Raw genomic sequence first — 26,897 nt, forward strand, 5'->3', positions numbered from 1 at the left:
AAGAGCTCTCAAATGCATTAGAAGATCGCTTCCTATCTTTGCTTCTGACTGCATTCACAGCAAAAACACTCCCAACTACGTCTAGATGCACAGCCAGCTACAGAAAAAGAATACTTCTCTAATTCAGCTTGACCTTAGAATAAAGTTCTCTGGGCAGCTTTATTTTAACCAACCTTGGGCATAGGCTAAGGCAGAGCCTTTCTTGTTCTCTATACCAGTTACTCAAACTCTGTCTCTCACTGCATCTATCGTTGCATATTATGATCATAACAAAAGAAACTGATGGTCACAGGAGCACAAGTTGCATCTGAATTGCATCAGAATTAAACCAGATTTAACAATCTGGTATTGGCTCTGAAAGTCATCAACACAGCTGCCAGACTCTGTTGAGAAAGGAGCTGGCCCAAATGGTATACAACACAAGTAGTGACTAAGCACCACCAAACCTGGTCCTGGATAGGAGCTTCTTGTACCTGGAATATAAAAAGAGCTAAAACTAGCAGTGGATTCCCTACCTTGGTCTTTCTTCATTGTACAAAAAGGGACTGAAGACAAAGATCAGGTATCATGCTGCAGTTCAGGGTAAGGTTAAGTCCACATTCAGACTAAAAACGTGCTGAAGTCTCTTCCTTCTTGCTTTACTAGCATCCTTACTACTGGGTGCCTACCTTCTCCTAACACAGGATCATTAAGTATAGAGCTTAATGACTGCACTTACAGTCAACTCTTGAAGTCTGACATTTGGGAAAAAAAAGTTGGAGAAAGGGTCGCGAATTTACAAAACCCCACCAAGTATTCAAGAATGACAGCTAAGAAACAACTTTTAGTGTTAATCTATAGCCAATTTAATACTGCAGGCAATTCCAAATGGGAAATTAGTAATATTTTGTTGGTGACAGATCCCTAGAAGAGGGAGATGTAGAAGAAGAACCACGCTCGCTGTGCCAGACTTTAACACAAGTCCCACAGCGAGGAGTTTGTGCCTACCCTCTTCAGAAAGCTTGCAGGCTGAGAACACAAAAAGGGCAAGAATCTCAAGAGCAAACTTCTTGCAGAACAAGGAAAGGTGAGGTGCATATCCTAATGAGCTAAACAACACTGACACAGAGGCCTCAGCACTGTCCTAGCATAGTTCAGACTGTCAGGAGCGTGAGAGCAGTTGCTGACAGTTTTACTCCCTGCCAACCAGCATTTGTCCAAACAAGAGCCACAACCAAATTCCTGGTTGACAACTGAACAGGCAGAGAAGAGGCAAGGGCATCCATGAGCAAACAAGACAAGCAGTTCTAGGTAGATCTCCAAAGCTCTAGAAAGAAAGAGGTGCCCTTCAGTGAGTCAGCTGGGTCAGAAACCTGCCTCTTCTCCAAGGACCAGGAGACTTCCCTACCAGAGGAAGAAAGCAGGCGCTCAGTGTATCTGCTGGGACTGTAGATAAGCAACAGGGCAGCTGCCAAGACCTGCTGCAGAGTTAAGAGATTTGACTCTTCCTGGGGAAGCAATTCCTGCTCCTTCAGAGCTCAGAGCTTTCACTCCTAAAAGTAAGTCATTTATTAGGAGCACGGTCCCCTCGCAGACAGAATTTCTTAAATTCTCTGGGAGAAGTCACATCCACTCAAGACACCGCAGGTGTCTTCTACAGCTGTGTACAGGGTGCCCAGGATTATTTTATTTTTTTTAATAACCAAAGATTTTGAAAAAAAAAAAAAGAAACAAAGGAAAAAAAGGAAACGTGAGATTGACTGTTAGCTTAATTAAATAAAAGACAACACAAGTTTCTCTCTAAGTGACTGCACTAGGGAAGAGTAGAGCCTGGATTTCAAATGCATCACTTAAAGATCTAGCTGGGGAGAAATAGGGTGGGACAAGGAAAGCAATTCCTGAACATAATATAAACATTCACACTACAGAGGTGCATAAAACACCAGTCTACAAGAATCACCTGTGCTAGCACTAGTCCTATTTATCATCACATATGGTTGATGGCTCCAGAATCATAACAAAAGCGTACTGAATGAGTAACAAGCAGCTGGTGGATCTCTTATTGACCATAAAAATAAAAACCAGCATCCAAGCTAAAGATAATTCAGTGCTTTGGCCAGTGACACTTATGTTTGCCGTAGTAAATATTGCAGGTTAATGGAGAAAAATGTCGTGTCAGCAGCCTTGTCTGAGTGGAAAGGGAAAATAAATGTTTCAGATGGCACCTGAAGTATTTAAATCTAACAGTGTGACAACAGAACCCTCTGCTCCTCAGAAGTGCCAGAGCATCTGCTCTCTGTTGATTGTTTGATCCCATCACCAGCTTTGACAGAAAGCTATTTATTTATGGTTTACCTTCTTTCTCTCCTTCTCCAGAGCTCTCCACTGCTCGTAACACTCCTCCAGGTGGGTATGAAGCTCATTAGCGGGTCCGCTGCGATTTCTTGGAGGCCTGTACTTGTTAAACGGTGTCGGAAAGGCAAAGTATGGTGCAGTTATTTCCCCACAAAACAGATCACTGATGAAAGGGTTCAAGCGGTTAAAATCATCATAATGAAGAAGATCAACAAGTTCTGAGAACGGAAAGGGCGAAGGGGGGAAGTTGAAGTTATTTGCCGATGAAAACAGGTGGTGATTAAATGGAGGGAAGCCGGGATTTTGCTTAAAATCAGCCATCAATGGGAAGGAGGGGAGAAAAGGAGGACTGATGAGATCTGACATGCCACCACCATTCTGTTCGAGCTTTTTTTGGAACACGCTGAAGTGTGGGCGGTTTGGGGTTGCATATCCAAAATGGGGAACCCAGTTCCTTCTGCCTCTTCTATCATCTTTATTACCGTTTTCTTGCATTTGCTTTTTTTGCGATCTGTGGAATAGTTCAGGGTCTTCGCTCACAGAATTGGGCTGTGTTAACCAGTTGGATGAAAAACTCGTGGGGAATTTGCGGTGCTGCCATTCCTTACAGGTCAAGGACTCATGCTGCGAGCGTCCAAAGGGTTTCATTTGCTTCTGGTTTTCTGAGATGAAATTAGAAAGTCCCAAATTATTAGAAACACCATTTGAAGGGTGTAACCTTCCATCCTTCCTTGAAGGGAGGACGGGGGAGAGCTGTGAGAAGTAGGAGGAGTGTGCTACAGAGTGATGGGTGGGAGAACCACCAGACATGGTTGAAATCCCAGAAGATGACTGGGGGCTCGTTACCAGCTGCTTTCCATACATAACATCCGACGCAGCTGTTGGACCTGCAGTTTTTCCATCCAGCCACGTATGGTATGACGAATAACTCCCATTTTGCATATTTATGACAGACAAATCATACTCCGAAGTTTTATGAGAGCACTCTTTAGGACTAGCATGGATCTTAGATTCATTATTATTAAAAGCATCCCCCAATGTAAAGCTCTGATGACCATTTTGCATGTGGCTTTCCTGTGGTTTTCTGTTTGTCACTCCAGAAAAATTTTCTTTAGATGGTTGATTGAAAAAATATAGTGATGGGTGAACAGATGACTGTGATTTATGGGCAGCTGTAAAGTTCTCATATCTTTTAGAAAAGAAGTGGCTGTCCTGGGACACTTTATCCCAGGAGTCATCAACAGGCTGGTTGGAAAGATCATTGGAATATTTAGTTTGTTCATGTGTGTCATTATTCATGATGTTGCTCCTTGTTCTTTCGATTTTCCAATACTCTTTCTGAATGCTAGCATCGTCTTTAAGTCTGTTTCTAGAAGAAAAATTAAAACTGGGACTGATTTTTTCACAGTCCCCATTTAACCTCGTGTGGTTGTAACTGCACAAGTGCTGATTATAGTCGGCACTTGGAAATGAATACCCTTCTTGGTGAACTGAATTATTGTTCTGGAAAGAGGAGTTGTCAGGATAACTGTTCTTCAGCATGTTATCAGGCTGAGCGCAAGGGCCAGATGGAGAAAGCCAAGACTCTAGGAGATGAAGGTCTTCTAACCCTCTGTGCAGCATCTCCACATCACATGACTTCTGCAGCTGCTCTTGGTAGTAGTTCTGTGTGCACATCAGGTTTGAAAGATCCTTGTTTTCTCCAGAGTGCTCATATGAAAGCCCTGGGAATTCACCATTGTTCCCAAGATCAGGTCCCCACATTGGTGGAAACAATCTTGAAAGAGAATTCCTGTAACAAAATTAAACAAAATTCCAGCAATAATTGAACACTTTTTATACAGTGCAATAGTTCACATCTCAGGGTTGGTTTCTGCCCCTAACACAGTCCCCCTGTTACATTCTTGGCTAGTCACACACAGCTCTCCTACAAAATTTCAGGGCAGGGAAGTTCCTGCTGTAGTTCAATAAGAGATCTGACTGCCAACATTGTTCTCTGATGTTTATAATTGAATATATATGTATATTCATCACTGGAGGTTTTAGATTCAACATTTTAGATTTGACTCTATTTAGTCATGTACCTATTATTTTAAAATGAAGTTTTCCTCCAAATGCTTTGAGATGAGACTACAGATTTTTCATTTCTAACAGTTTACCTTGACTGCTTGTTAAAAAAAAAAGCTTTCACATCTAAGGACATTTATAAGACCCTTACCTCTAAATTCTATGAAATCATTCAAAATGTATATGGATGATAAAAGAATGCAAGAGTGATATGCAACATAAAAGAATTTTCAGAATAAACTTACCAATCTGTAACTGGTTCTGCCTTGTTTGGCTCTTCTAAAATGCTCGACACGAGCCCAAACATATCAGGGCCACTGCCAGAATAAGGAAGATTTACTTGTGCCCTGAAAAAAATACGAAGTCTACATAAGTACGTCTTTCTCCTACACGAAACATGTAAAAGAAAAGGTAAAATATTAATTTTGATCTTTAACTTGCATCAGCAGCATCTCTTAAGTGTTCTGAATTTAATGTATTCTCAGCAGCAATATACAGAAATCTCTTCCTGCATTTATGAATTCTATAGCCTAAAACAAGCAAAAGAATCAAGTTCCTTTCTTGTTTCCTAATTCTTAAGTTCTTGCCTCACTGGAGATTTCTCTAGCTGTTACATGAAGAGACAGGAGCACCAAAAGATCTCTTCACAATCAATGCAACTATTTCATTGAACACAACATTTCTTCAAATCTTGACTGTTTGCTTTGTAGGGTGAATACAATCATCATTCTCAAAATCTTGAGGGTTCTGATTTATTCAATTTTGATATCAAAGATCCACTGTTTTAATCTTAATCACTTTTTAAATGAAGTTTTATTTTTAAGACCTATTGAACCACTTTGTAATCCTATGCTGGAAAACTCAGTTTTGTTAAGTGTTTGTGACAACACTCAAGTGTTAACTATCCCTTCCCTTATACAAACCCAACTCAGGACGTTCTGTGACTCTAAATACAGCGAGATTTTTACAAGAAATGCTAGCACCGACAGCAGCACTGGTAGCAAGTGTCAAAAGCTAGTCAGTCTGCACCAACCAACCCCCAAAATAAGGCAGTATTATACTGCCAGCATGTGTTATTAAGAAAAAAGGAGTGAGAAGCCTAATATCAATTCACTGTTTAAATTATTTCAACTTTTGAAATGCATAAACATTCCAACTTTAATTGTAGTATACAATAAAACCACAGTAGCCACCCTAGTTTGTATACTATGAACTCATTCCCTACTCCTCACAATCCACATATAACTCATGATTTTACAGAAGTCATGATTTTTTTGTCTGCCCACCTGACTTATCATGACCAAACAGCAGTTTTATTTACTCTCTACTGACATGGGGTAGTCAGTGGACATGGTAGATTTGCCCAGCCTCGTTCTGTCCCTTTAATAATTTTACTGTGTTACTAAGACCAGATGGATCACAAAGTGCCTGCAATACTCAAGACTCAGAGTGAATTTCTCCAGAGGAATAAAATTGTTTCTGGTTTTGCCTTTTTTCCTTGATAAGTTTCAAAGTGATGTATGTGTCTTCCTGGCAAATGCTAAAGACTTATGGTGATCTTTTCAGAGGTCTACCATAGAGGACTCCATAAGACGTCCAAGGGAGGGCTATAACGGTAAAATAGCTTTGGTCTTAAGGTTGAGAACCCAAGAGAAGTGCAAATCAGGAAGCCTGTTGTAATTTACAGAGAACTCAGTGATCATCCCCTCTCTGAGAGCATTTTAAAGCTGTCTGTTTTAATTAGGGGGAAAACAAGGCTTTTAGCCTCAGAAGAGAACACTAATCTTCTCCATCAAGAAAAGGAAATTGTGTATTAAACCAGCTAATTTTAGCTGACTTGAAAGTTCACTTATTTATTCTTAATACATGGCTCAAGTTATTACATGATGCAAGCCAAAAAGGGCTTTGCATTCAGCCAGCATTCGAAACACATTTTTTAATGTATTATAAAATGAAAACCTGAGTGCATTAGGCACATGAAGACAGTAGGCTGTGACAAGAACAGTGCTGCACATCTTTCTGCTTTCAGAAGCAAATGGGTACCACTGACATCTGATCTGTGTCCAGCACCCTCCGTACTGCTCATGTTCCATGACACTGCACCACCAGGCAGGATCGTTACGAGCTGCAGCACTGAGTGACGAGGCAAGGAAGGAGAGGGTTTTTTTTGTTTGTTTTTAAAGGAGTTCTCACGGCAGTTTCCCATTTCATTCCCTAGCAATGAAGTTGTACTGTCCTTACCAAACTTTTAAGTTTTTACATAGACACACGTACACAGACTCCGTCATCTTTTCTCACAAGCTCTACACCAACTACTACACGGTAATCTGAGGGTCTAATGAAGACAGAATCACAGAATGGCTTGGGTTGGACCTTTAAGGGGCCTTAAAGACTGCCCTGTCCCACAGGCAGGGGTGCCATCCACTAGACCAGGTTGCCCAAAGCCACATCCAGCCTGGCCTTAAACACTTCCAGGGATGGGGCACCCACAGCTTCTTTGGGCAGCCTGTTCCAGGGCCTCACCGCCTTCTGAGTGAAGAATTTCCTCCTAACCTCTAATCTAAATCTCCCCTCTTCTAGTACAAACCCATTCCCTCTTGTCCTAGAGAACTTCCACATAAAAAGTTGCTCCCCATCATTTTTTTAAGCCCCCTTCAAGTACTGAAAGGCCACAATGGGCAAGGTTATTCCATAACCTCTCCTTAAAACAACCCAGAATCCCATTTGTGCTGCTCAGGAACAATTTCAGTGTTGCAGAACACCACAAGATTATGCCAAGAAGGTCCATACCGTTTTTTTGTGCAGTCTTGCAAAGATGTTTTTGTGCTGTTGTCTTCTCCACATGCTGACCAGTCGCTATACAGCTGGGAAGATTCCAACGAAGGTGGCGTGCTAGTAATTGCCCCTAGTAATGGGGAAAATATTTGAGTGTCCATTTTTTGTTTCTTGCTATTTACCTACGTTGAAAAGGGAAGAATTGTTAACATTAGATGTTTATGCCAGTGAGCAGTGAGGACAAAGTTAAACTTGTCTTTTATATGAGGAGCTAAATAATTTGTCAGGAAAATGAAATGTAAGTATTATAAAAGGATGCTGTCTAAAACTTCTTCCTTTCCCTGCCTTAAGGTAGTCCAAATCTGACAAGATTATGCATCTCCTAAAAATAAGAAAGTAAAAAATAAAGATTACTTACTGTACAATAACAGAAATTCTCTACAGATTTCACACTGTAGGTTTTTGAGTGTGAAGTTGACAAGCTCAGAGTCTTCTAGCCTACATGACTGGAAATGCACATGTCACAGGCATCCACATCCCTTCTGGGAAAACAGTACAGCAGTTACCCCTGCTATATACCCTGAGAACAGAAATATTCCTACAGAGAGCCCCATGTAAGCAGGGAAGGACATCTGTAAACCTCACAGAGAAAAGTGGGGTTAATAAAAGTAACCTCTCTTTGAGTACTGGTCCTGGAATAAAACCTCAAGCTTTCCTGAAAAAAATATAAATTTATATATAATGTTGTACTGAAGTAGGTCCCTTCAGTTCTCCTAAGTAAAGCTACTCAGTCAAGACAAGGTACTGACTCCTCTTCTGCAAGTGAGGTTTGGGAGTCTCAAACCACCAACAGCAGAAGCAGCCAGCTGTAGCAGAAGCTGCAAGAGGCCACAGGAGGGAGGGAAAGGTGTAAACCAAGGAGAATATTTAGCTGCCTCTTTTCCCCAACCATTTCTAGAAGTATTTCTTAGTAAGCGGTGATTTTTCGAGCAAAGAAAAACACCAACATCTCAGCTTAAAAATCTATCGAGGGGATTTCCTATTTCAAGATGCGTTTCATTCAAGATGCCACCTTTCAGTTTCTGTAACTCAGCCCACCTTCCTGAAACCATCTCAGAAATTCATGTTCTTGGTAAGTGAACAGTCAGTAGGCAGACTGGAAAAAAAAAAAAAAAACAACTTGCTGCATAAAAGGAATCCCTTCCTTACACTAATCTCTCACCTTCAGCCCCTCTGTGTACAACCTGTCAGCAGGAAGAATTCCAGAAGCACCACAGCCAAAAGCTTCATCTGAGATCCTAGCACTTAAAAGCCATGCTGAACTCTGGCTACCTGGCTGCAGAGGATGGAGAGAGAGCAAGAGCTCTTTTAAGACTGAGGATGAAATACACTTCACCTCCTCCATTGCAAATGCAACTATAGAAAGTACAGAAAGACAGATTTAACTTTTTTTTTTGGCAGGGAACCTTTAAAAAACAGAAAAACACCTTGCATCAGCATGGTCAAACTAGCCTTAGATCACACAAAAACTGTTTGCTAAATCCTTTTTGAATAACTGTAGAGAAATCTCACCCATGTACTTAAAACCCTGAAAAGTGTTAAAACCAGAATACGAAAGGAAGAAACAGTGCTACGACAACGGGTGGGTCCTCATATTTAAAAACATTTCAACAGATTTACTAAAATCTCATTTTATGGCTTTAAGATTAAAAACTGCACTGTCACTGAAGTCATAGTTACGTGGCCAAAATTGCCAGCTCTGCGAGACTGGCACTTGCTATGGGAGAAATAGCTCAAAAGCTCTCAACAAGCCAAAATGAAACAAAGAGCTTTAGGGAAATTCACATTTTCTGAATATAGCTGTGTTTTAAGTCTCTCTAGAGTCACTGACAGGCTTTTTAAAAGTAATTTTTATCTAAATAATATAAAAAGAAATTCAGTATCAATCACTACCTCATGCCTCATCTGTTTAAAAGAGAAAATACCAAGTTAAATTATTTTTTCTCTCTTTATGTGACTATTTCTCAATAGTAGACCGGTGAAACCTTGCTTACTACAACTCTTCAGCCAGAATTTGATTTAGTGAAAGCTGCCAGAGCCTCAGAAGGCTCTCTTCCTGACTCTAAGTCTGAAAACACAGTTACCTGGCAAAGCCTGCTCCTACTGGGAGCAGGACTGAGCAGCCCTTTGACACCGCAGCGCATTTGAATGGAAAAAAGCTTAAAGTGAGGGCTTATCAGTTGCTACAACCTTGTCTCACGCACCCAAACAAACCCCTATTAAATAACAGGTTATTTTAGAGGCAGTGTCATCCTATAGAGTGGATGCTTTCTGTACTGTTCCACACGCATCCCATACAAGACATATTTCATCTCCCAGAGACCCAGCGGCACGATGCTGTTCAGCTGAACCCTTAGAGACAGGGAGGAGCACAGCACCCAAAGGACCTGCTGCAGGTGGCTCCCAAATCGTGTCCAGGTATCATTTAGGAAAGCAGGAGCTCACCAGGGCCAGAACTTTTAGAACAATTTAGTGGCAACAGCAAGAACATGCCAGTGCCTGGGCTCTGGTCTTGTTTATTCCGCTTGGAATCAAAATGTGGAGATAAATCACGCTCCTTGGCTAAAGTATAAAAATACTTTTGCATAGGTTAAAAATAGGACCTGCAACTATCGGATGTATCTTTTATTTTCAGAGCCATTAGTCATTGTTAATGGGAGTTGTGCAGGACAATGTGACTACAGCTCAGCAGAGGAGGCATTTCACGTACCCCACACAGCCCCATCAGTCTGGGAAATCTCACCTGCACTTTACGTACAAACTATTAGCAAGTTAGAGTAAAAAATAAAAGGGAAAAAAAAACGTGCTGCCTACTAGTTTATTTTCAGACTTCTTCGCTGAGGTTCAGACAATGATAATCTCCCTAACAGGCCTTGCAAAGAAAGGGCTGTCTGCAGAAGCACAAATGTCTTTCACTCCAAATTTCAACCTTAAAAAAATGTATGAAGTAAATCAATGAACAAAATGCTGTCTCCAACAAAACCAAGTGGCAACTCCTGCAGTCTGGTTCTTACTTTATTCTTCCCACTCTGCAAAGCATGGGAAAACCTCTGCTCCCACTCAACTACCTCTCAAAACAACAACAAGGGACTTGCCCTATCTAAAACCTACACAGACTATATCAGGGGATTTTTTTTTTTCCAAAGCATAACAAGACAGAGCTTCAGTTTGTTCCTGGAAAATGGAAGCGTGCATATGCTAAGCAATCTCTGCAAACATAACTGGGCACACTGTTTTGTTTTCGAGACATCTAATATTATATCTTCAGATGCACACAGAGGGCTTTCAGCTTCCAGGAAGCTCATCACAACTGAGGAGTAAGCAAACTCAAGCATTTACCAGAAAAACATTTGAGCTAAATCAGGAAAAAGTCCTTTTACAGCCAGGGATCCTAAAGCTGCAGGACTGCCCCACTGCAGAGCACTGCTCGCAGATGCATTTTGTGACCAGCTGTCAAACTTTATCTGGGATGCCAGTAAGTGACAGCACCACAACAGCATCACTGCTTCTATATCGAGTGTATTCTTTGATTTCTTGGCAGGATAAGCCTTTAGTGTTTATTTCTTGTTTTTTCCTGGCAAGAGAAACCAAACATATGATAAAGTATTGTGGGTTTTGTTTTTGTTTGTGACTAAGAACTCTAAGAACTCCTACCTACAGCACACAAACCAGTTAACCATTCGGGAGGCACTGCTAGTAACTCTCTGAAACTAGTGAAAAATCAGAATTCTACAAGTTTCCTTCTTGTGATACCTCAAATTAAACAGCAGGGATGTAAACAGGTGACATGGATACATAAAAACTACAAACAGGGGAGAAAATAGGTCTGTTATTCAGATATCATGATATAAGGGACAAAAAAAACAACAATGGCAGGTTACTGGAGACTTCCTTCTAAATCTCAATTTCCTACGGACTTAGTAGGACAAAAGGGAACGCTCCTTCTCAGCACAGCATTGGAAACTTTTTCTGAGAATAAGAGAGCTCTGAAAGACTTGCTTCCTATGACAGCTGGGTCAAAATCCTACAGAGAGCACAGCTCTGAGATGCTTGCTCAATAGAGGGGTTCTGTAGTCCCATTACTATTAAGCACGCTCAAGGGCTACTTGGGAATTTCTTGTTTGTTTGTTTTAAGCACTGACATCTAAGCACATTCACTTCTTACGGTCAAAGAACTTTTATCCAGAGTAATTTCCAGTAATTGTTCTTCAGAAGACTTTGTGGTGAGTCTCACAAATGCCCTTGAATGTCTCCTGTCAAAGCCCAGCTGGATGAGGAACTGCTGACTGCCATGAGCAGAGGATTAATCGCCTGCACTGACACGCAGTGAGATCTGCTCTGGCTGTAACAGAGCACTCTCTTCATTTTCTGTGTTGGAGGAGTTTTATTTTTTTGTATGTGGTTATTCAATACACGTAGTTAGAAAAAACAACATATTATAGAAGTATTTATTTCTGTTTCCTTAAGCAAACTTTGTCTTTGGACCCACCTGTGACTTGTAAGGACCAACTGTGGCACTTGGCTTGACCATGTCCTTGGTAGCAGAATGCCGGTTCTCTTCTCTGCCGTATGCAGCATTGCCAGGCAAGCAGAAATTTAGATTCTTACGGACAGATTTAACCTATTAAAAAAATAAAAAAGAACAACCATTACCAGGTCAATGTATTTCTTGTTATGCACAAAACTATTTTCTAGCTGCCCCTCACTGCTTCTCCCACCACCTTTCCATGCCCACAGCTCCACCACGATCACCTAAGTCTCAGATGCTGGCAGAACGATGACAATGTCCCCTTCTTGCTGAGATCCCGCATGACAAAAGAAGCTTGGCAGCCAGGAGCTGCTGACCATGGGTCACATGGAGGCCCAGACACACTTGCATTCACACACATTAAGAGTCTACCCTTCTGTGCTTCCCTTTTGGGAAGCAGATTGTCAAGCTGCTGCTGCTTACTGACACGCCTGCAGCTGTATGTGAGCATCAGCTGCCCATGTTATGGGACGCAGCAGAGCAGAGCTCACATTTAAACTGCACGACGCTCAAGGTTTCATCTTTTTTTGACACAAAGCATTAGTTGGTGGAAGCAACAAGTGGTGCTTTTTGTCTCCATTTATCTCATTCGGCTGCTGGAAACAGGCAAAGAGCTGGATGAATTGCTTAACCAGTTCTCGGTAGTCAGCTTTTTGGGAATTCCTACAGCATTTCCATCACCTTTTAGCAGAGAAACATGCTCAGACAGACAGCAAAGTCCGCAGCCAGCAGCGGAACAGGGCTGGGAAGCATCCTGTAGGCACCTCAATGCTTATAGGAAGCACTGAGCTTGCAGCTCTTGCACCAAGTGGCCTTCAGTGCACGTTTGATGCACTGATGTCCTCTGAACTCCTGAAAAAAGCTCCATGACCCTACAACGCAGGGTATCAGGCCCCCTGTGTTTAAGCTATGATAGGAGACTGAAGGGATTCAGGTGCACACAGCTGCTCCTGGTGCTGCCTTCCCTGCACATCTTCCTTTCAGGAGAGGTGATGAGCAGTCTCTTTACACCACCAGTGATGATTTGTTCTGTCAGTACAATTAAGCTGCTAACCTTTACGGATCTTTTAACTACTTGTTATTTATTAGCTGTTCCCCTGCCAAAGGAGACCTAACGAAGCCTGTAGTGATTAGCCGAATCGTTCTCCTCTGTGACACACTGAAACTACATGCAGCTTTAAAAAATGGGATTTCCACAGGCTTGGCTTGAAACACCCAAGTTTTAAATTCATACAGCTGTCCAAAAGAGAGGTAAGAGTGCAATCTCTGTGCCCCAGCCAATACACCCTCACAGAATCACCTAGGTTGGAAGAGACCTCCAAGATCACCCAGTCCAACCTCTGACCTAACACTAAACTTTTTTTTTTTTAAAAAAACTTTTTAACTTTTCCTTTTTTCTTCTGCCACTGCTCAAGAACTGAGTGAAAAAGATGAACGACCACAAGCCCAGCACCTGCAGGAAACCACTCTTCCATCAGCAGGGAACACCGAAGACTGGCTTCCTTCTTTCAAAGGCTGGCTTCCTTCCTCCACATTTGTGCCCTGCCCTGAGACCCCTGTAGGAGCAGCATCGCCCCTACTGCAACCTTGTGACCTCCCCAATTCTCCTCCTCAGGGCCACCAGCACAGAGCTCGTGGTAATGGGGCTGCATCAGCAGGCCACGACGGATGCTTGAAGTTACTCAGAAGCCTTTCTCTGTACAAGGATGCTCTCTTCTGTGTAAACCTGTCGAATTCTGTAGCATTTACAGAAATATGTTATTGTCAAGACACCTCACCACCTCTCCCACAGTTTCAGAGCATTTAACCGATGGTTCAAAGCTTACCAGAGGAAGGACGGGTTCCCGAAAAACATAACCTTCAGTAACCTGAAAGCACAGTCCCCCAACCCTTTATGCTGGTGTAATGTCCATCAGCACTTCCTAAAGCTAACACCAGAAACTTCAAATGAGCCTGGTAAATAGCGAGCCCTCTCAAGATATATGCAGCCAGTCTGATTTCTGAGCTTCTGCCCCCACGTGCCCTGAACCTTGGTGAAGACAGGGATAACATGATCCCCGCTATAATTATATACACGTCTGGACACACATGCTTTGACAATCTTCTTGTGCTGATTGAACAGACTTTGAGGGTGAAGCTTAACTTTGAGCTCCTCCTCGATGATAAATGTGAGCTCTGCCAACCTGAATGCCTGCTTTTCAAAAATAATACAACTAGCAGCATCTTCTAAAGGATTCACATCACCCTCCTAGAGAGGCTTCGTGCACATGCACCCACGTTGATGTCAGCATGGAAGAGTATCAGCATCATGGCTACATCTAAAACAAACCATAGGGGGGGAAAAGAATTTGAAACATCACTTTAATATTGTAAGTAGATCATGAAGAGGGCATAAAAGCTTCTACTTCCCCTACCTGAGCCTTTACAGGCTGTAGAAATCAGATTCCAAGGGTAAAGTGCTAAGTCTGAAGACCCTCATTTCTTTTTTTGACACACCAGGTTTGGACTTTTTAATGTTTAGGCCTGTCTGCTTCACAAAGCCACAAAGCTGAAATTCTGCTGCAGGATGGATCTCCCATCTGCTCCTCACCTGCAACTTTATGAAAAGATCATCCCTGGAATAGTGTGCCACTACCTCTGTGAGGTGCTTCTTCCTTAGCCAAAAAAATAAATAGAAAATAAAAATCAACACGCAGAACATTTCTACAAATGAAAATAAACACTTAAGATTGTCAATGGCAAGAAATGAAGCCAATGAAGCACGTGGGAAGCCACACAATACAGATTTATCCACAGGAAGTGGGGCTGTGTAGGTGCAAGCGCTCTAACTTCAACCTTCCCGAAGTTTTCAATTTCGGAAAGTCAGATTTGTAACCTCTCCACTTGCCGCAATTTTTGCTTTATTAATTTTAAAAAATAAGGAATTACTTTGCCAGTTGGTAGCTAAGAAACAAAGTCCTGATCTGCAATTTATTAAAACAAACAAAAGTTACCAGCATTGTTTTTAATGATCTACAAACTCTAACAGTGCTCCAAAACCCCGAGTACCTCAAAGAGCAGAGCCCTACTAATTTCCAAGTCCGTCTGCAGGCAGTGACATTCAGAGGATGTTTTTGTTTATAAGTCTTACCACACCAATCCCCAATTAAAAAAGAAAATCCACTCCTTACAAAGCCCTGACATAGAGTTGCCAGCTGTAAGAGCAGCAGGCACAACTCAGCTGTGGGATGTCCTTAGCCAGAAGGTCAGATTCGGGACTGAGAAGTGAAAGTTTTACAGAAGTAGCGAGAGTTTACTCTAACACCTTTATCAGTGAGCAGGGTATGATACTCAAGATATTTGGCAAATATGCTTAAGTATTTGAATTAATAAAATATTAAGTCCACTGTAGGCTTCATGGAAATATAAAGGAACTTAACAGCAGCTACCTCTATTTATTTGCCTTCAGCTCAGTTTTTACCACGTGTCACATCCATCACCTCCTGGTGGAGCAGGGAAACACAAGGCACTGCTACACAGACAGGCACTGGCTTCTGAACTCCTCACATCACAGCTAACTAACCCAAAGGTGGTTTAAGCACATTAAAAATAAAAGCAATATGCAGATGATATCCTTCCAGACATGCTTCTGCAGAACTGCACTGTTGGTACTGATACACTCCCAGTAAACCTCTTTGTTTAGGAATATAAAATTCCTAATGAAGTTAGGAAATATTTTTCCATCATTTGGACAGGTGAACTGTCCACTACAATTTAAACTCCATTAACTGAAAATGCCTTTGCAAATGTATTTTTTTAGAGTTATTTTTAAACAGACATATAAATGCTCAAGTTGTCAATTAGTTCATGTATCAAAATAAACCTTCTGAAGTTACAAACCAGCATATGTGGCCAAATTGAATTTTTAAGGTCAGCAGTACAAGGAACTGTATACACGATATATCATTATAGAGATATTTGTCTCCTAATTTCATTAGACTGCTGTGATTAGATATAAAGCTGCTTTTCCCTCTTGGCCACATCATCTGTCTGTAAAATTCAAGTAGTAAACAGTCTTCAAGCCTGCAGACTTCAGCAAATAACATCCCAAGGCCATTTAACAGCTTTAAACTGTTAACAGGAATTAAGGGAAAACTATTACCTGCTTGAAAAGTTAAGTGTCTCAGAGTAAGGGTAACAGTAAGCATTCCCAAGTTTCCCACCCACTTTGTAAGTCCCTCACTGCCACTATAGAAAGCTCAGGCTGTCCACACTGCACAATGTTTGTGTTTGGAGAATTGTTTTTGCCAGGCACTCGTAGCATGGGATCTCTTGAAAGACTGGGCACTGCCAGGTGAGCAAGCGATTAAACTGCACCATTCGAGTGACCTGAGCAATACTACACTGCAAAGCTGCTTTCCAGCTCCCTAAAACACCAGCAAGACTTCAGACAGAACAACAAAACCCTCGTAAATCTCTCCCTGTTGCGAGAATCAAGCTCCCCAGAGACAAACCTGTGGGAACGGTCCCCCCAAGCCGCTCGTGGCAGCGTTCCCAACCCCACCACGGGCCACCGAGGACGTGATGCAGGCGCTGGGATGCTGTGCACCAGCTGCACACGCTGCAGCAGCCGATCCCTGGGCTCTGGAGTCTGCTGGTGTAGCTCAGCCGGTGCCTCCGCTGCACCTCGTTCCCCTTCCTACCAGCGCTGCCATGGGACTGGCGCCGCGCAGCCGGTTACTACACGCAGACGAAGCCGTTGCCAGGCTATGGCCAGCGTCTCCTCTCCACCCGCCACGAAGAGTGGAAAGCAGAGGGCAAGGCGACGGCCCACCCAGCCCAACTGGCAGCCCGGGCATCAAGCGAGGACTCCACGCAGCTGTCCCGAGACCTGGGGAGTCCCAGAGCTGCAGCAGCACCGCCACGAGCAGTGCGGGTGGCTTGCCCTTCGGTGTCACCTCAGGTTTTCTTCAGGTATCAAGCACCTCCGCAGCAAGTGAAATCTTCCCCCGGCAGGCAAAGATTTCACGCTGCCCAAGGCCCCTGCTCCAGAAGCGAAAGAAACACCGAGCTTACATTTTTGCTCTCCTCGCTTTACAACCAGTCCCAGCCATGCAGCGTCTGATGTCAGCGGAGTGCCAGTATGTGGAAGTACTATGGGAATTGTAGTCTCCTCTCCACCGTGCAGCAGCCACGAGGCGCAGGAGCCAGGGCTGCAGCCTTTGGAGCAGTCTCCTTCGCACAGCACCTCCCAGGAACTGCCTGGCAAACACAGATGAAGTATTTTAGCTGGGGACTGCTGCTCAGACAGAAAGGAAAAGGGTTCTGGTGCTTGTGAAATGCACCTTATCCTATTGCCCACGGGAATAGCAGTTCCTAGGCAATTGCTTTCAGGTGATCAATATCTCCAAATGCCTTTAAGGTGTAATCAGGAAGTGCTATCACTGAAGAATTAATTGCTATGGGGTATAGTAAAATCCTATTTAACAATACAGGAGTTCCTATACCAAGTTCATTGCCTCTTATACCTTTGCATTTTTTGTCTCATGGAATTATTTTTCCATGTGGAGAAAGTTTTGTCAGTGGCTATTGTTCACCTACAACTCCTGTTGTCCCCACTGAAAGCTACAGCTCACTCCAGCTAAATAACCAGGGAAGGATGCAGTGTGAGCAACTGGAGCCCTATATTTTTAATTCTCATTACAGGAAACAAAGGCAAAGGTTTCCTTGCCAGCTAAAGTGCTATACCTGACTTACCTTCTCCCCACTTTCTGTCAAATTCCTCTTAAACAGTTACATGTTATCACTTTTTACACATTTTTCCTTATAAAGATGTTATTTTCCTACAAGTTCTTGCCTTAATTCAGACAAACAGTGAACCCTGATCCTCCCCTCACACCACATTCTTTCATTCTACATAAGAATAAGAAATAATTTAAGCAAATAAAGAAATCCATAGAGACAATGGGAAGTGCTAGCAGAGCCATTTTCACCTCTTTTTGGGGAAAGCAAACGAACAAAGCAATCAACTTGTCAGACAGCTATAAATGAAAGCAGCTCAGTGTCTGGGTAGGACAGTCCATCACCAGCCAGGTATTAGTACAGACTCTGGAGACTGGAATAAAACAAGAAGTAAAGAGACAGCAAGTCCCTAGCCTTTTTTTTTTTTTTTTCCTAAAAAAGTCTCAATCTATCCTTCAGCTTAGTTACAATTAAAAATATACATTGCTCACCCCGCGCAATAAAAATGAAGTATTTGCCATGCCTCTAAATCCATCCTACAAAATCAGAGAAAACTCCTATGACAGCCACAAGTGTTGCATCAGAAATCAGAAAATCGCTTTCTTAAATTCTTGAACAACTTAGTGCAGGCAGACTAAAAACTAAAAAATGGTGAAAAAAAGAGACTTCATCCAAAGATTTTTGTTCCCAAGGCATTTTCACTAAAATCCTTCATAATCACCATCACCCTGGCACTTACCAGTGACAGCACTGCTAGAACACACCCCAGAATTTCCCGCAGCAAATAACTTTCCCCAGATGTGATTTAAGTCACTCCATATGGTTTTCCTGACACAGCAGCATGTAGGAAACAAGGGCTTGCCTTCCTAACAGCCTCAGCCCCCCATGATGAGGCTTTCGCTGTTCCCCTATCACAAAGCACTTCGAGGAGTTGGCTGTCCTCCTCCACCCTCCCCAACAGTCCGATGGGGGCATGATTTAAGACTGACAGCGTACATAAACGTGATGTAGGAAGCTCTAACAGCCACTTCCACGTTTAGGCTTGTAGAATAACGTATTTGCACTAACGCTGCCAAAAGTACAGGCCAAGCTTGATTGTTTCAACAAGTCTGATCTCAAGCCATGGATTGAGATCTGACCAAGGATTAAAGAAACAGAGAAGGTCCAAACAACTCCAGTGCTATGGCAACGCAAACAGTGCTGAAGTACATGAGCTCAATTTAGTGATATGGACACCCCAACGGCTTCAAATGAAGTCTGACAAAGTTTCGCACTCATTTGACCTGGACAAGAAAGGGGACAGTAAAGAAATCCATACACAAATCCACAAAATCTACTTGGAGATAAACTATTTCCACTAGCTTCCAAACTGCATGGTATGGCAGAATAAGATGGGCTCACAGTCTATGCCAAAAACAAAAGGTAAATGGTTGATAGGAGTAGTTTTAAGTCAAAACGTAGCAGATCTCATTGCCTCCAGGCAGCAGAACCCATGCTCCCATGAAGGTGAGGAAGCAGCCAGCACTGGTACCTACACCTACACCTCCAAGCAACGTACTGAGAGCCCCTTCTGCCTGTGCAGATGCATTGGCAGAGGTGGATTTCAGCAGGGACAGCTATGAAAAAGTCAGCACAAGCTGTCAAACTGCCATGTATTGAAAACTATGGAGAAAACGTGCCTGTAAGAAAGGCAGGAACACCACATGCTTTGAGGAGGAATGCGTGACATTTACAACTCACCTGTGCAGCACTCCAACTCACTAAAGATTTAAAAGGTCTTACTAAAGTATCAACAGCTGACAAACATACTCTAAATGTTAATAAAGCTATCAATAAGATTGAGCAGGCCACAGCAGTGGATTAATTCAAGTAATGATACGTTTTACGGGGCAGGCAGCAGTGATTTCAATAACCCCACAACCACCTGCATGCACAGCAGACTCAGCACCAGCACTCCTCCTTCGGGACCCCTCACAACACCTTTAGGCTTTTTGTTATGAGAGGAAACTTAAAAACCAGAAATGTGAAACTGAGCATTGCTTCCAGAAACAAACAGAAGAAAAAAAAATAATAAAAGAAAAACACCACTTTTTTCCTGAAACTAAACATTTCAGGGTATTCCCCTCAACAGTCTCAGAAAACAATACCTGCCTTACCCTGCTGGGGTTTCAAGCAATAACGTTTGCTTGCTTCAGAGCTCCGTCCTGCTCCCTATTAGGTCAGGGACATCACCCCTTTGGGGTGCCAGCACCCCTCACGACCCTTTAACTTCTGACAGATCCCCAGCAGGGCACACGACAGACAAGAAACCCTGGTACTTTCAGAGCCAGTCCTTTATTTATTTACACCACCACAGGGGTTCCCCTCAGCTCTAAGGGAGCCCAACAACCCCACTGCAGTGACACCGCTGCTCCTCACAGGGAAAATGCCCCTTCCTCCCCTCACAACCCCCTCAGCCCGACTGCCCGCCGCCATTTTAGCCCTTCTCCCCCTCCCACACAGCCCGCCCCGGCCCGCCCACCCTTCGGTGCCACCGCCCACTGAAACGTTCGTTTTTTTGTATTTTTTTTTTTTCCCAGAAATTATACGTGCCCCCTTCTCCTGCTGCCCACTGGTCCTGGATGCTGTCCCTGCTCCACCTCAGAAAGCCCAGAAACTTCTCCCGGGCAGGGCCATCACGATTTTTAAATAGCCATAACAATATCCCATAGCTGCGTGTTTACAGATGTAATCTGCTCTGGCTGACGTTTTCTCAGCTATATTTAGTCTGAGACAAGCACCTGGTGTGGGATTCACCTCACCTAGCTTCTGGGGAGGTAAATACACGCAGCTGAGCTCGGTAACCCGGGGCAATGCTCATCCCCTGCTGGCAAAAGCACAAAAACCAGATGACTTTGCACCATAAAAGCGTCTTGTTTCCCTGCAAGGCCATGCTCAGGTGTTTCAGGCTGTCTACAGCTGGCTGGAAATTTCAGAGCAAGCAGTTTGGTAAGGATTTTGGCAACTGAGAGCAGTCTGTAGGGAGGCAATCCTCTAATACGTGGGCTGTGCCTAAACCCTGGCTAGGAAGGCGTCAGATCACACAGGCAGTGGCCCTCCGGTGATTTATTCCTCATTTTTTCCTCATTCATGCTGAAATTGCTCATTAAAAGTGCCACTTTGACCCCTTAGTTTATGCAGCTAACAGAAAGGTCAGTGGTTACCGTGTTTTTGACTAGCTTGTATTTGATAGCTTCTTCATTCAGCAGTGGATCTTTGTGCCTCATTCAGTTCCACCTTAGCTGAATGAGATTTTCCTTACCGAAAATCAATAGCAGAGTAAATGCCACTGCAAATGCAAGCTCGTAGTTATAAAGCTGCGCTGCTGACCTTTCAGCCCAAGCTCACCCAGCCAAAGCTCTCAGTGATGGAGCAGGCTGTGAGGGAGAAAAAATAAAAAAAAAGAAGGCGGCAGGGACGGGGGCTGCCCTCCCAACTTCTGCCACATCCCTTCTCACCTCCAGAAGTAGTCTAGTGCCTCTGAAAATCAGCCTGTGGGCGTATTTTGTGCCTGCACGTTTTCAGTCTGCACTCTGAAAAATGCAGCAGTGGACAACAGAAAAGCCTTTCAACTGTTTAGGAGAGAAATGTGTGCGCACCAGGAAAGAGCTATTGGGCTTCCCCAGACAGAAGAAATGTGGTGTTTATTCGGGCTGTTGGTATGGCAGTGCAATATAACTATTTTGAGAAGGCTTTGCACAGTGGGTGGCTGAGAGGAAAAGCTGCTTCTGTCAGACTGGCATAAACACAGGCAGCACAGGCTCTCCTTTGTCGCCTTCAGAGGATCCTGAAAGTGTGAAGCACCACAGCTGAATTTATTTTTCCGGCGCAGAGACTTTTTAACAATCTCAAACCCATCAAAGTGTTTTAGGGCTGTGTTGAACTTGTTTCTTGTCGGCAACCAGCCCTAACAGCTCTTCTGTTGTATATCCTTGCACAAGGTAAACAACAGCTGATGTCTCTCTCTCTAAGAGAAGTCACATTTAAATTACTGATACAATAAACTTTTAATGAGATATTCCACAGATTCATTTCACAGCAAGCTTAATGAGCTTTAAGCAATATGAGCATTTTTTTTTCACAGATAAATTCCCTTCACAGTAATAGAACACGCTTTGGACGGTTTTTTATTACAAATATGCATACAAGAGCTTTTTTAGCCACCCGCTAAACTCTCTCAACACCCCCTTCATCACCCATGGAAATACAAGACTGAACATGTAATGGATTTACTGTAATATAAAAATACATAGGGCTCCTATAAATTACCACAGGTTGACAGGCACAGATCTGTCTGGCTTTGGGGTACAGAGAGATGGATACATCAATTGCAGAAGCAGGAAGAAGCTCAAAGAAGAGAAGCAGGAGATAGCAAAAAGCAGCAAAGACACCCTGAAGTATTGGGCTGCTCTGAAAACCCAGAGGGGACACTGGATGGAGAAAACCTCAGCAAGGGATGACAGCAGGGACTCACACAAAATGGGCTTTTTGTATGAAGGACACAGAGAACTATTGGAAGAACAAGTGTGGTGATGAAGTAGCCAGAGAAGTGAACATGGTGAAAATCCAGCCCCAAGCACCAGGCTGAGCACTAACCCCTGCCCCAGAGACTGCAGCTTACACAGAGGGAAGAGCAAACACCTCAGTGTGATATGGGGGCACACTGTCCCTTCACCAGCTGTGTTACTCCTGCCAAAGCCTTCAGGAAAGTTCAGAGGATTTTTCTACAAGATTACGAGGCATGTGGCCTTAGTGTTTTTTGCATTTAATCACAACACCTTCACCTGCCATTACCTTCACGTGCAACTACACCAGCATAACTGAAACACAGCGAGGAATCTTTCCTCCTATGTAACTGTGCACACATTCATGTACAAATTACAGAGGTGCCAAAAAATCCCCCCCTCAACTGTTGTTGGCAACACAATCAGTAACGCTGGAGGGAAGGTGCTTATAGTAATAGATTATTCAGCTAAGCACCAGTACACCGATACAATAGCCACTCCAGGGCGTGCCCCTGCACACCTTATTTCCATAAAAATATCACTTTCCTCTCCGAACAGTTGTTGGAGTGAACAAAGCACGCGTGGCCAAGGTGAGCAATGGCACAGGAGCTCGGTGCAGGTTGCTCTGGCTGTGCTCCCTCTGCTGGCTATGAGGCAAGAAACAGGACAGGGATACTTTGAAAGCTTTCCCACATTTCTTGCATGATGAATTAAATGCAGATTTGAAAGGAGAAGTACAATTTATTCCTCTTCCTGAGCACAATTAGAAGTTAGAGTGGTGGGAAAAAAAAAAAATACCCACCCAATCAGCAAGTTTAATAAGAAGCTCAATGCAATGAGTGTTTTGCAATGAACACTTCAGCCTGAGTATAGCAACGATACATCCTATTCAAGGTTAAGTGCAGCATGCTCTCCAATGAAAAATTATAATACCACAGATTGGTAATTCTGAACACAAAACTTCAGTGCATACAGTGGTGATACTCCTGTCCCGTCACTCACTTTGGTCTCTCAATACACGCAGCACCCTGTGCAGAATGCAGCTTGATGGAGCAAGTGGTGGACTAAAGATTCAGCAGGAGTCCAAATAAACAAGGGGCACCCTCAGAGAAAGGTGTGCTTCCCTGCGTAAGGGTCTCTGCACAAAGCATTCCAGTCAGCAGCACTCACTGTCGGTTTGGGCTCCTGCTGTTTAAGCCCAATTTGAAGCATTCTGCTGACACACCCCCTCACCAAACACCACAAACAAAAGCTGAAGGCACAGTCACCTTCCCAAGCTTATCACACAAAAATATTCTCAATAAGGCAAATGTGCAAGCGGCGCCTCCTCATTTACTTGCTAGCAGTTTTTGGCCACCACTCAGGGATACTTGCGGTGAGCTTCACCTTATCACCCGCTACTTTTAGGCAGAGTGGTTCATTTATATTAGCCAGCCTCAGCAAAGCTATGCCGAGTTCATCTCCTCCAGCCCGGAACTTGCCAGCTGACTTTCCCGATTCAGTCAAGATCTCGGCACCCTCGGGAATGCTCTCCTGGGGAAGAGGAACTGAGAACTGCACCGGCACCAGACGTTTGCGAATGACACCCATGTGGTGGGTCCTGGCTGTTAACTCCTGTCCCACGTAGCAGCCTTTGGTAAAGCTGACGCCGTTCATGAAGGCCAGGTTGGATTCCAGCGGGAGGGCTACTCCAGGAGGGAGATCCTTCACACCTTCAGGAATTCCTAGGAAAGGAGTAAAACCAACATGTAATACAGCAAGATCTTCAGTATTTTAGATTTCTGGAGTATGTTTCCTCTGCGTTACAAAATGAGAGGTGAGAAAGAGCAATGTGAAGTAATGAGCTTGCCAGTACTCTGGTCTGGGCCTTAATGAAACCACTAGCTGTAAATATCAGGGTTAGCAAAGATTATTTTAAAAGATAACCGTAAAAACTGCACTAAATCCTCATCTTGTGAAGCTTAAAGCACTTCATAGGGATAGTGGTGGAAATTCGAAGCAACCAGAGCAATACAGACTCCCATAAGAAGGCATCAACATACATTTACTGCTAATGGCAAAGTTCTCTTCTCCCACAGGTAGACCATCAATGAGTTATTTTCTTTAAAGCTAGCAAAAGTAATCCAGCCAACTGTCAAACGCTGTATGGGTAGCTGTGACTGCTTCTTTTGTGACCAATGACAGATCTTTATTATTTTTTTTCTGAAGCAGTGCTGGGCCTGGCTTTTTGTAGTAGCAAGCAAGTCTAGTGCTGGTATTTCTGGGAGGCAGCACACCACGGCGGTCCAGCCCACTGTGACCCATTAACAGTTTGATTTTCTGTACCAGACACTCAGGTTGTGATCATTGTTTAGTAGCAGAGGACCCACATCTGTCTGTCTGCTGATTATTTTATTCCACTGTCTATGTGGACATAGGGAAATCAATGGGAGCTCTGCACAGGCACGGAGGCGTGCAGGACCGAATTCCTTCTCAAGTCAAACACACGCTCCTTGGCCCCCAAAATAACTGCAAATCCAGTCATACATTTCTAGGAAAGTATGTCAGGGTGTTTCCTTGTCCTTCCTTAGCAACAAGAAAAACACGTAGATTGCGCATTAACTCCAAAATAATCAAAATGACTCAAACCACAGAAATTCCCTTCTAAGAAAATGAGTAATCCCCTTTATCTTTCGCTGACCCACAATCCCGCAATTTTTGTAATGGGAAACTGGACTCAAATACGAATTCTGTCACAGGCCGGAATTGTAACTACTGGATCAGTCTTATTCTTAAATTAGCAAACAATTCCTGCCTTTACTAAAAAGTTAAACACACTGAGGCATTCCCCTGTGGCTTTTATAATTTATTCCACCGGTCTCTGATAATAAGACCCTCGTCATAAAGAAATGAATTTATCTAAAATCCAGAGTGCAAAGCAGGTTTTGGCTTTACCTTGCTTATACCTGTGCCTGTGGTAATCCTGAATGCTCCCGATACGACTCCCAGGGATGACCTCTGTCAGATTTGCTCCTTTCTTTGTAACCAGTCTCCACCCCATGACTTCTGTCCTGGGGTCAGGAGTTAAAACCAGAGCCTGGTCTGCACGTTGTGTGAGGGAGCCAGAGATGTCTCCAGCCTGCTCCCCAGGGATGACGGCCCACAAAGAAAGGTCAAGGCAGGGGACGATGTTTACTTTCCTCCGGATCTTGTACAGTTTCAGATGTTTCTGTATGGCGTCCAGCACACTGCTGTCACACTCCAGCAGGATGTGCGGCTCTTCTTCTGGACTCTCGTGAAGCCTAAAAAAAGCAACACCTACAAGGTCAGGGAAGCAAACAGGCATTATTATCTTGAGCCTGGTCCGAAGCCAGAGATCTGGGGAATGCTGCTGCAGGCAAGGACAGCACTCAGCACCCTGTAACAAAATAATCACAGAACGGCTGAGGTTGGAAGGGACCTCCAGAGCTCACCCAGTCCAACTCCCCTGCTCAAGCTGGGTTTATACCTGACGGTATAAATGGGATGTTTATTCACTGGCTTACACATTTCCCCCTCTCACACCTGGGTCAGGTGGCAATGAAGTGTAATTAGTGCCAGACATCCTGCTTGTGCTAATGACCCCGTTAATGGCAGTGAGTGGAGGACCTGAACACCTTGGGCACCATCCAGACAGCTTCTCAGGCACTGGACCTGCTGGGAGGGCTGCTTTAAAAAAATCAGGTTATTGTCATTTTCTGTGGGATAATTCACAGAACTGAGAGCCAGTGAGGAAAATCATACAGAGGAGCTGCTTTTGGTACCTTTTTTTTTAAAAAAAAATTTAAAGACATAACGTACAAAGTTTCTTAGGGGAAGGTGCGTGACCGCCGCTGACAGGAATTATCATTGTATGATAATAAAAATGAAAATAAAATTAAAAAAAATCTAAAATTTTATGATAATGATAAAATAAAAAATGTCTTTTTATAATAACGATAAAAACTAGAATTTTATGATGGTAAAGTACACTAAAATTATCGTTTTATAATGACGATAAAATAAATAATTATCTTTTTGTGGCAATGATCACTTTATGGTGATAAAATATAAAATATCATGTTTGATAATGGTAAAATAAAATAAAATAATTATACTTGTGGTAATGATCATTTTGTGATGATAAAATAAAGAAATATTATTTTTAATAATGATAAAATAATTATAGTATTATGCAAATTATAAAGTAAGATACATAATTAGAATGATTAGAAGAATAACCTTTATTAGAATTATTAAATATTTATTAGCATATTTATTAGAATTATCACTTTATTCGAATTATGCCACCACACACCAGGCCGCGCGCCCCCGTTTCCATGGCAACAGCGCAGGCTCCGAGGCTCCCCCCCCGCCTCCTAACAATGGTCTCGCCCATCTCAGCTCCCCCCCTCCCTCCCCGGGGTTGGTCTCACCTGTAGAGGATGAGGTCGTAGAGGCAGCGGCCCTGCACGTTGAGCGCATGCGCGTAGAGCGCCCGCGGGAGGGGGGCCGCGGCGCCTTCCCCCGGCCCCGGCCCCGCCCCCGCCAGCCGCGTGACGTCATTGGTGAGCAGCCCCTGCAGGAAGATGGCGGCCTCGGCTCCCCGCACGCTCAGCAGCGCCCGGCCCGCCGGGAAGCACCAAGCGGCGGCGGCCCCGGCCCCGGCCCCGCTCCCTGCCCTTCTCCCCCCTCCGCGCCCCCATAGGCGCCGCAGGCCGGGCAGGCCCGCCCTCACCAACATGGCGGCGGGGTAACGGGCTGTCAGGGCGGGCCGCCGCCTCCTCCTCCCGCCGCCGCCGCCATCTTGTGTGTGTCCGCCGGGCGCCACCTGCCGGCGGGGCGGGGCGGGGCGGGACACGCCCCCTTGG

At 43.7% G+C, this 26,897-nt stretch overlaps 2 protein-coding genes across 9 annotated transcripts in view; both read right to left on the reverse strand.

The window, feature by feature from the left end:
- The window catches only part of LOC101798325 (meiosis-specific coiled-coil domain-containing protein MEIOC), a 29,105-nt gene extending 8,748 nt beyond the window's left edge, over positions 1–20,357 (reverse strand). For 2 of the 6 annotated variants that reach the window (XM_013103545.5, XM_038175080.2), the window contains exons 1-6: positions 19,642–19,933; positions 16,820–17,005; positions 11,726–11,857; positions 7,192–7,358; positions 4,647–4,748; positions 2,335–4,126 (exon numbers count right to left, since the gene is read on the reverse strand). In XM_013103545.5, the coding sequence (XP_012958999.4) occupies positions 2,335–4,126; positions 4,647–4,748; positions 7,192–7,358; positions 11,726–11,767 (2,103 nt within the window). In that variant the 5' untranslated portion in view covers positions 11,768–11,857; positions 16,820–17,005; positions 19,642–19,933. Of the gene's footprint in view, positions 1–2,334; positions 4,127–4,646; positions 4,749–7,191; positions 7,359–7,594; positions 8,493–11,725; positions 11,858–16,257; positions 17,006–19,641; positions 19,934–20,073 lie in introns of those variants that run through there. The other 4 variants (XM_072033906.1, XM_038175079.2, XM_038175077.2 and 1 more) reach the window with 4 other exon arrangements.
- A 1,155-nt stretch (positions 20,358–21,512) lies between these two features.
- IBA57 (iron-sulfur cluster assembly factor IBA57) lies at positions 21,513–26,886 on the reverse strand. Of its 3 annotated transcripts, XM_072033908.1 has the most exons (4): positions 26,765–26,886; positions 26,463–26,605; positions 24,964–25,310; positions 21,513–23,753 (listed from the first exon to the last, which is right to left on the reverse strand). In XM_072033908.1, exons 1-4 carry the CDS (start codon positions 26,768–26,770, stop codon positions 23,362–23,364), a joined length of 888 nt encoding a protein of 295 aa, XP_071890009.1. In that variant the 5' UTR covers positions 26,771–26,886; the 3' UTR covers positions 21,513–23,361. The 3 variants fall into 3 exon arrangements, with proteins under 3 accessions (XP_071890009.1, XP_071890010.1, XP_027306114.3); XM_072033909.1 differs by lacking the exon at positions 26,463–26,605 and having other exon boundaries at positions 26,765–26,883; XM_027450313.3 differs by having other exon boundaries at positions 26,463–26,869.
- Positions 26,887–26,897: the final 11 nt, after the last annotated feature.

This window comes from Anas platyrhynchos, chromosome 2 (assembly GCF_047663525.1).
Source record: "Anas platyrhynchos isolate ZD024472 breed Pekin duck chromosome 2, IASCAAS_PekinDuck_T2T, whole genome shotgun sequence".
Lineage (NCBI taxonomy): Eukaryota > Metazoa > Chordata > Aves > Anseriformes > Anatidae > Anas > Anas platyrhynchos.